Genomic DNA, 9,550 nt, shown 5'->3' with positions numbered 1-9,550 from the left:
AAAAATAAAATCTACATTAGTAAAAATGGACATTAGGGATACGCGTACTATCTACTTTGTTAATTAATCTTATACTTATTAATTGATGTTATTATCTATTAATTATTATAATTAAAAGTATCGTCAGTTTGTGCAACGCTATATTTTTGTTAATTGAAACGGCGAAACTTCTCATGTGCAAGATAAAAGCGATTTCGATTAATGTTAATAAAAAATTACAATAACTTCACAAATTTAATAATATACGAGTAGCGGTTTGTATCGTTATATATTTTGTTTATCGTATAATAATTATCTTCGTAGCTTACCGGATCAAAATTTAAGCGCGCGAACCAATGGTCAAAATGGCGACCACGTGACTGGACACGTGACTCCGGGATCACTTCGGGATCGTCGTACGGAGTTCGTGTTTACGTTACCCATCTAATATTTTTGCGAAACCAGTTGCTCGGAACTCGGAACTACCCGAAGATTCACGAGGAGATTCTGAAATATGAGGTTACTGTCCATGCCGATATATACATCGTTGTGCAAGAGCCAAGTGTGACGGATAAGTGTGATAACGATAATTAAATATTTGTAAGTCTCGGAGTCTTGTTCAGCTGTCTGCCCGAGTCGCGCGTATCGTCCGTGTCGTCGGGGAGATCGCTGGCAAAATTGCCGGAGGAATAACCATCGAACGACAGTTGTCAAACGTAAATGCGTATCGCGGATCCTAACCTGTGACGGACACGCGCCACCGTAACGCGCGGCGAAACGGTGATGTGAGTGAGCCCGTTGATCCTCGCGGTCGCCGCGAATTGTCGCGAATTTGCGACGCCGGCCGGCTCGCCCGATTTTCTTGCGTAATTCGGTCGTGGCGAATTGTCACGCGTCGAAATTGCCCTCCTTCGAACAATACTCTCCGACAAATCCCTCCGTTTGTTATCCTACCCCTTTGTTTACCGTCGTTGGCGGTTTTGAGGTTATGTCGTCGGTTTGCCGCAATTCACACGCGTCGTGACATTGAGGATGTCTCTCCTCGCGTGTCAGTGAGGGGAGTCTTTCGCTTCGAGGCCCGTCAACGGAACGGTGTTGTTCTTTTTGAATGCCTGACACATCGAAAAATTGTAAATATTGTCGACATCGATTGTCCCGTACTGTATCTTTCGCGCGGGAGTTAACCTCTAGCGTTGCGGTTTGACGGGGACCATGTTGCCGCGTTTGACAGGACTCGCGTGTCGAGATTTTAGCGCACTTTCGGCGAAAACTCTTATCGGGTTCCTTCGCAGAAATGTGCTGTACAATAATTTATTTTACTTATTTTACTTAGTATAGTGTATGATTTTATACACATTCCAGACAGCATTATGTAAAAAAACGCGACTTTTAGACGTCTAAAGAATGGTCCTTTAAACGACTTTTCTTGTAAAGACGTCTAAAAGATGTTTTTTTAGACGTCTTACGTCCCGCTTTTGGACATGTATACTGTCTGGGCACGTATGTGTGTGCGTATACATTGCGCGCGCGCGCACAAAATTACGAGATTAAATATAAAATTTTGTAAGGCGTTGAAATCCAACGAGAAAGCTCGATTTTCAAATTGTTGTTTCAAACGTATATACATATTTGCAGATAAATAATGGCGAATGCAGAATCGCTTGCGGAAGTAACGGATGTTGTACAAATTCTACGGCAATGGGAGGAAGAACATAGCTCACCAACTTACGATCCCATTCCTGTTCTCGAGAGATTAGCGGACATAATAGAACTCGAGACAGAACATTACATGAATGTGGATCCAGATCCGTTCGACGAGAGACATCCGTCGCGCACCGATCCAGAATGCAATTTTGGGCATATATTGAAAGTTTTATTTAGAAAGGATAATTTCATGACGAAGGTAACTATATATAGAATTGATAAAATTTGATAAGAGTGTATATTGTAGCATGATACGTATTACATTTGTTTCTTTCGAATGTAATTGATATATTAATATTTGTGAATTTTGCTTTTATCACAACTTAAAAAATATTCGATGCGGAATTATACACTATTTTCTATTGTAATGTTTAGTTAACTCAGCTTATTTAGTTTGCCATTTTTGAGTAAAGCAGAAAATATTGCTGTATTATTTTTATGATAAGACAATCGTACAAGTTAAGCAGAATTTGCTTGATAACAATATTTTTATCATCTACATATTCTTTTGAAATTATAATGTTACACTCTGGAATGATATTTTTAATAATACACGTTTGTTTCCAGTTAATAAACGATTACTTGAGAGACTCGTATTTTTCTCGGGCGGGAATAACTGGAAGAGACGTCAGAAAACTGAACATTGCTGCCTGTCGACTGATGCTAGATATACTCCCAGGATTAGAAACCTCAGCAGTATTTCAGCCAGATATGGAAGGTCTTATACACAGATTATTTTCTTGGGCAGAAAAAAGCATCGAGCCATTACAGAGCTACTCGACCGGCCTTCTGGCCGCCGCTATGGAAGTGCAAGACATAGCTACAGGATTCAGAGATCAAAATGCCAAAATGGTGCCACTAATGTTGCAACGGTTGCATAAGTTGCAGGAGAAGGCGCACGAAGATCGTCAGCAGAACGTTAGGCCGTTTGCTCATGTTGGACAAGATAAGAACAGCGTCAGCGATGGCGATGAAAGAAACATCCCCGAGAAGCGCAAGTTACGAGACAAATGGCAGAAAAACGGAGTTATGAAAAATCAAGAGTCACTTTCTTCCGATGAGAATGACTCGATACGCAATGATGTGCCGGCCACAAAGAAGAAGAGGAGCAACTCCGGTTGTGAGACGCCCGTGAAGAACAGCGAACTCTATCCCGAGATCATGTCCCCACCTCTGTCCATCCCGAAAGCCGCGAGCAACCTGTCAGTGACACCATCCAAGCAGAACTACAGTTTACAGCCGACAAGAATCGCTGTGCCGGCATCCGTCAGGAGCAACTTGCAAAAGTCGTCCAGTCTGTTTCAAAGTTCTTACGCGCAAATGACACAGGCGGAGGGAAATTCAAATTCTTCCTGGGCCGAGACGAAATCGCGTGTCATTGGTAGTATTCAAATGCATCCTCCTACACTCGCGACTCGGCAAATGCTGGTTTTGCGATACCTGACACCGATGGGCGAGTATCAGGAGTTCCTCGGCCATGTGTTCGAACACAACGCTCTGGACTTGATACTGAAATACATAAACGTGCAAGAGACTAAGGATTGCAGACTCGCTTTTGAGGCTCTCAAGTACCTCGCGTCCTTGTTGTGTCATAAAAAGTTCTCAATCGAATTCCTAAATGTCGGCGGTTTGCAAAGGCTGTTGGATGTGCCGAGGCCGAGTGTTGCGGCGACAGGTGTATCTATATGTCTTTATTATCTTGCGTACTGCGAGGATGCTATGGAACGAGTGTGTCTGTTGCCGAAACACATAATATCCAATCTCGTGATTTACGCATTGTGGTTGTTGGAATGCAGTCATGATTCTGGACGATGTCACGCGACTATGTTCTTTGGCTTTTCTTTCCCATTCAAAGTTATATTGGAAGAGTTTGACGCACGGGACGGCTTGAGACAATTGTATAACGTGGTAAGAAAACATTGATCAATGCTTATGCTCCCTAAGCAAAATGAAAATAAATTTAATATCTATTTACCTATTTAATTTAAACCACAAAAATTGTTCATTGTGAAAAAGATAACGGAGTTCACATTGAATTATTTTTTGCTCGATAAAGTAAAATGTAATTTAAATTCTGCTGTAGATATCGGTTTTGACACTTTTAAATCCTGAAGAAGACTCGACTCTAAATGACGATGAAGAGTGTGCATCAAGGCAGATCGTACGACACGTAACTGTTGCTTTGAAGAGATACATGGAAGCGCATTTGCATTTAAAAGCAGAGCAATTGCAACGTGCGGAAAACGTTAGAGCTGAACGCGATACATGGCAGCCCTCATTACCACCCTACAAGGTAAGGATGAGCAATTAATTATGCATTTAGAGGAGTTCTTCTTATCTTATCTTATCAGAGTGGTAAAAAATGAGCAATCTTATTCTAAAATATGATTTGCGCCCATAATTACATTCTTTTTTTGTTGTAAATTGTTATATTTTTATATATTTGATGTATATACATTTTTGAGGCACGTTTATTATTCTAGGCATGCAAGTTGAGTAGCGAGGAAGTTCAAGCAAAAGTAGAGATACTCCAAGAATTAATGTCAGTTAGAGCGATATGGCCACCAGTGGAAGAGCTTTATCGTTTAGGCGGTATTACATTGATTTTGCAAATCATAGCTTATGCTCGCGAATGGAACTATAGTGGACGGTGAGTGGACAGTGCAAATTAACACATATCTACATTAACAAAAGTTTATCGGATCTTTGTAATTTTGTGTTTTACAGTATATATTACATGATATATATGTAATATCACTGATCTCTATATAACATTGGATGGTGTATGCTATGCCATCCGGTGACAAATACACAGTTAGTAGGAGTTTTGGAATTTCTAAATAATTTATATTTCTAGGGTACATACTACTTCTAGTGCAGAGACGGTCAGATCATGTTTGGACATTATCGCAATTTCTTCTGTTGTACCAAAAGTTATGTTGCTGCTATGCGAAAAAGTCGACATGCCAGACATGTCGGTGACGATGGCGATTAATCTTTTGCTAGCCGCAGCTGAATGTGAGATTATTGCAGATCCTGATGTACAAAGAGCAGCACTTAGAGCTGTAATTAATTGTGTATGCGCTCCTATAAACAGAGTACGTTTTATTTTATATAAATTATTCCCTCAAATATATGTATATAATATTCTTAAGGTGTTCTAATTGATGATATTTGATGACTTTTTAAGGTCGGAGGAAATGTAGCTAGATATTCTGTAACTGGATCTGCCAAGAAAAAGAACGTTCACAATAGCGAAGAATTGATACAAAAAGTATGGGAAAGCGTTAGGTCGAATAACGGGATAATGGTATGTATGTGTAATCGTGTCTTACAATAATTATCTGGATATGTTTTATATAAAATTATTTTTTTTGTAACAGGTGTTACTGCAATTAATGATGGTGAAAACACCTATTACTGATGCCGATAGCATACGAGCGTTGGCGTGTCGTGCACTAGCTGGACTAGCACGTAGTGAGAAAGTTAGGCAGATTATTAGCAAGTTACCAATGTTCACGAATGGGCAAATTCAGTCGCTTATGAAAGATCCTATCTTACAAGAAAAACGTCAAGAACATGTTATTTTCCAAAAATATGCTCTCGAATTAATGGAAAGGGTATCTGGTAAAGCGAAACCAACGGGTGCAGAATATGAAATTTCCTTAGTCAGTTTACATAGGGTAAGCTTCTTCAAAATATCCGGCATTTATCTTTTCTTTCAATTATTCTTGCGATGTTTCTAAACAAAATGATTTTTTTTATAGGCTAATGTTGTAGCCCAAACGAGAATACAATATAATGAACAACAACTTAACCATTTAATATATCAGCATCTCATGTCGAAGGGTTTAACTGAGACGGCTAATGTATTGCACAGAGAAGCAAACTTGGAATCATCTGCAATTATGAAATCTGCAATAACATATCAACCTTTTACATACCGAAATCCTGCAAGCGTAACTGTAAGTTAAAATGGTGATCAATAAGATCGTTCATAAAATCTAGATAAAAGATACATATGTATATACATATGTACGTTTTTTTAAATAATTATAAAATAATGAACAATTGACACTTTTGTATAAAATACATATTACAAATATCAAAATATTATTTTTCTAGCCAAGAAATAGTTTTTCTCCAGGTGCCCCTGTAAATTTATATAATACAATTAGATGTGCGCAAAAAGAAACTACTTGTAGAAACAATACTACTCCCACATCGTCTCGATTTATATCCCATACGGGCACTGGTTCATCTGTGAATAATAACATCCGATTAAAGCTCGCTGATTGCCTGAATCAAAATGTTATTTCGAATAATGCAAATCAGCCAATTAAATTACAAATTAATCAGAAGTAAGTTGCGTATACTTGCTTCAATATGTTTATAGTCGATATCCTGTTTTTAAACAATTGTCGTTATGTTGTAGGAAATCAATTTCATCCGAAAAGCAGCCAGCTAATCTAGTCATTCCGGCTAATTATCAATCTATGATACAGCCTCAATCAAATAGCTGTAGATCTTTACAGAAACAGATTTTTAGAGATCCCGGAGGTGGTGGAGGACCTGGAGTAGCTAGCTCCAACGTATCGGTTACTCTCGATTCTATTATCACGGAATATTTAACTAATCAACATGCTCTCTGTAAAAATCCTATGGTAACATGCCCGCAATTCAATCTTTTTGTGTAAGTAATATTTTCTATTTTTAAAATAGCTATACATAATGTGTAAAATGCGATTATTTCGGTTTGGTTTTATCCATGTACTTCAATTAATATTGCAGACCACACAAATGTCCAGACCCGTGCGCAAAAAATTCTACACCTACGAATGTAACAGTGAGATTAACGAGACGAGCATTCGGAATGGATGGTAGAAGATTAGATAGAAAACACATTTATAGCCGTTTCTGTCCTATAAAAACCTTTCGGCCTACCGATACGGGAGGAATATTTACCTGTTGTACTTTCTCGGTAAGTTTTAATTTATTTTGTAAACCATTCTGGGGCTTTTGTAAACTATTGTTTTATATATCTCTTTTTAATTGTATCTTTGAATGCAGCCTTGCACACAGTATCTCATTTTGGGCACTCATGCTGGAGACGTCAAAATGTTCAACGTCCATACAGGGATGGAAGAGGGAAGTTATAATTGCCATGAAACGTATGTGTATCACATGGAAAGTAATAAGCGTGGTAATCTTTTGTTGACCTCCACTGCTTGGAGAAGTCCTATGTCAGTGCTCTGGGACACGGGAGCGTTCTTCGAAATGAAAAAAGCCTTTGACAACGATGAATATATTGAATTTAGCAAGTTGCAAGATAGAATAATCGGTACCCAAGGAGAGAGCGCGACGGTAAATACATATGCACTGACTTTATTAGCATTTAATTGTATTAACCGTATTGCATAACCAAAATAATGTCGTTTACGTTAACAGCTATCAGTAGCGCTTTATATATAACTTTCTAGTTGCGTTATATCTTAAAAGATTTTAATAAGTTTATATGTTTTATATACACTTTCCATCATAGATATACGATATAGAAACTGGAAGCTTAATAAAAACCTTGACGCCATCCATTTCAAATCAATATACTAAAAATCGGGCAACCTTTAGTATGAACGACGAGTTAGTACTTAGCGATGGCATATTATGGGATGTTAATTCAGGGAAAGAAATTCATAAGTTTGACAAATTAAATCAAACATTAAACGGAGTTTTTCATCCAAACGGGACTGAAGTTGTATCTAATACTGAAGTATGGGATTTGAGAACGTTTCACCTACTTAAGACAGTTCCCACTCTCGATGACATGGAAGTGATCTTCTCACCGGTCAACAATATTATATATGCAGTCTCGTTAGATCAAGACAATGAAAATGATTCTCATTATTCGACTTCCTTCAAGACTCTAGATGCTTTAGATTACAATAATATTGGTAAGAAAGAAGCATTATTATAATACAAGAAACATATTATTACTATTTAAAAGATAATGTAAATTTTTTTTTAATTTTAGCCTGTAAATAATTAATTTCATATATTAATATTTTAGCAACCTGTGATGTGAAAAGAGGAATTTATAGTCTCGCCTGCAATAAATTTGACACTCAGATTGCGATAGTTGAAAACCTGGGTGAATTTGCCAGCATACAGGAATCGTGTGCTAGATTGTACGATGTTGGAAGACGAAGAGACGACGAGGATGAAGCTGACGAAGACGATGAAGAAGATGATCTCGATGCCAGTGATGACGATGGTGACGATGATGCGTCAGACGATAATAATGCGGATGGTAAAAATCAATATTTTATTTTATTATTTATCCCTGAGATATATCTCAGTGTTGTTCCGCGAGTGTTAAAAATTTTTATATATTTGTAAATTACATTGTAATGTTCTAGTATGACACTAGAATTCTTGTTTGTACTCTGAAAACAGATGGTGATAATGCAGATACTGGTGGAGACGATAATGGTGATGATAACGATCAGAACAGGGAAAATAATGGGGATGGCGACGACGATGATGATGGAGATGAGAGTGATTCTGGCGACGATAGTGCGGATTACGATCCCAGTGTCGATATTAACGATCTGTCTGAGGATTTCTATTTGTCGGATGAGGATCTGGAGGATTTAATATTTTCATGAATGTCATTGAGAAATATAATTTTGTGCATATACATATATATACATACATATATAATAAGTATTAAAAAAGGAATTCTATCGCGGTTATTAATTGGATATTCTAAATGTACATTTACAGATAATTTCTCCCATTGTAATTCGGATGTTGATTTTACGGGGAAGAAAGTACATGTCTGTACTTTTCAAATTACAGATGATTAATTGTAAATGATTATTATGAATCTTCTGTTTGATTATTGAATAAAAAACCATGTTATATGTTCTTTTCAACGATACGTCAAATATTAGTGGCATACAAATATTAAAGCTGTACATAGGCATGACAACTAATGTAATTTCGTGATTTGAGTCACTTAACAAAAATATAAAGACATTTTTTAATTTGCATTAATATAAAATGATTTTACATTTTTTTCACTTGTTTCTTAATCATGAATTGTTAAGCTACGGAAGACTTGTGATATTCGTTAATTACCTACTTTTTGGAATTTCCAAATATGGATTTGAGAACGTCCTTGTATGACTCTTATCAACTAATGTTGATTATTATTGATTATTGATCATTGATTATTATTGATACATATTGATATTGATTATTTTCAACATTAGGAATATCTAATAATAAGTAGTAATAATCGATTGAGAAGCAAAAATACCGTCAAGTAAAATTGATCATTAACTCCTTCTCCTCTTTTCTTCTCTTTTTTTCTTCCTTTTCTCCTTCCCCTTTGTCCCAGGTCTCACTCTTTCCCTTTCATCTTTTATAAAAAAATTATGTTATAAATTACGAGCTTTTGTCGTCATACATGCTTTATATAATAAAATAACCTTTTAAAAGAACATGAATTGTATTTGCGAAATAGTAACTACTTACACTAATTATTTCATTTAATTTCTGGTATTACATTAATTCTCTTTTCTTTTGTTAAATGACTTTTGCGATTTAAATGTTTCAGGAAATCAGAAATAAAAGAGAAAGAGCTATTAATATGTTTTTAATTTTCCTAATGAGATTAGAACTTTAAAAATAAAAAATACCGTTTAAATGCTCATTCTAAACAATAATAGAGCATTATCAAATGCTTAAAAAAATGATTATATTCCTTTATTAAATAAGAAAATATAAAATTTAAAAGAGTATGTATTTTCTCATCATTTTTTTTCTATTATCCAATATACTATACACAATACATCTCTTTATA

At 36.2% G+C, this 9,550-nt stretch overlaps 1 protein-coding gene across 4 annotated transcripts; it reads left to right on the top strand.

Moving 5' to 3' along the window:
- The first annotated feature begins 367 nt into the window (after positions 1 to 367).
- On the top strand, positions 368 to 9,188 carry Mahj (LisH and WD40 domain-containing protein mahjong). Of its 4 annotated transcripts, none has more exons than XM_071780509.1 (16): positions 368 to 498; positions 1,615 to 1,882; positions 2,251 to 3,591; positions 3,767 to 3,976; positions 4,167 to 4,333; positions 4,541 to 4,781; positions 4,874 to 4,993; positions 5,067 to 5,366; positions 5,451 to 5,648; positions 5,809 to 6,044; positions 6,119 to 6,376; positions 6,475 to 6,664; positions 6,754 to 7,047; positions 7,226 to 7,634; positions 7,751 to 7,990; positions 8,137 to 9,188. In XM_071780509.1, the coding sequence occupies exons 2-16, from the start codon at positions 1,622 to 1,624 to the stop codon at positions 8,346 to 8,348; spliced, it is 4,677 nt and encodes a 1,558-aa protein (XP_071636610.1). In that variant the 5' UTR covers positions 368 to 498; positions 1,615 to 1,621; the 3' UTR covers positions 8,349 to 9,188. The 4 variants fall into 4 exon arrangements, with proteins under 4 accessions (XP_071636610.1, XP_071636608.1, XP_071636611.1 ...); XM_071780507.1 differs by having other exon boundaries at positions 452 to 579; XM_071780510.1 differs by lacking the exon at positions 368 to 498 and adding an exon at positions 608 to 764.
- Positions 9,189 to 9,550: the final 362 nt, after the last annotated feature.

This window comes from Temnothorax longispinosus, chromosome 6, assembly GCF_030848805.1.
Source record: "Temnothorax longispinosus isolate EJ_2023e chromosome 6, Tlon_JGU_v1, whole genome shotgun sequence".
In the NCBI taxonomy this organism is placed as follows: domain Eukaryota; kingdom Metazoa; phylum Arthropoda; class Insecta; order Hymenoptera; family Formicidae; genus Temnothorax; species Temnothorax longispinosus.
This window is presented reverse-complemented; position numbering and strand designations above follow the sequence as displayed.

Coding starts and splice junctions, on each gene's coding strand:
- Mahj (XM_071780509.1), top strand. CDS start 1,622: ATGGCGAATGCAGAATCGCTTGCGGAAGTAACGGATGTTGTACAAATT. Junction 3,592..3,766: donor TGAGACAATTGTATAACGTG/GTAAGAAAACAT, acceptor ATTCTGCTGTAG/ATATCGGTTTTGACACTTTT. Junction 5,367..5,450: donor CCTTAGTCAGTTTACATAGG/GTAAGCTTCTTC, acceptor TTTTTTTTATAG/GCTAATGTTGTAGCCCAAAC.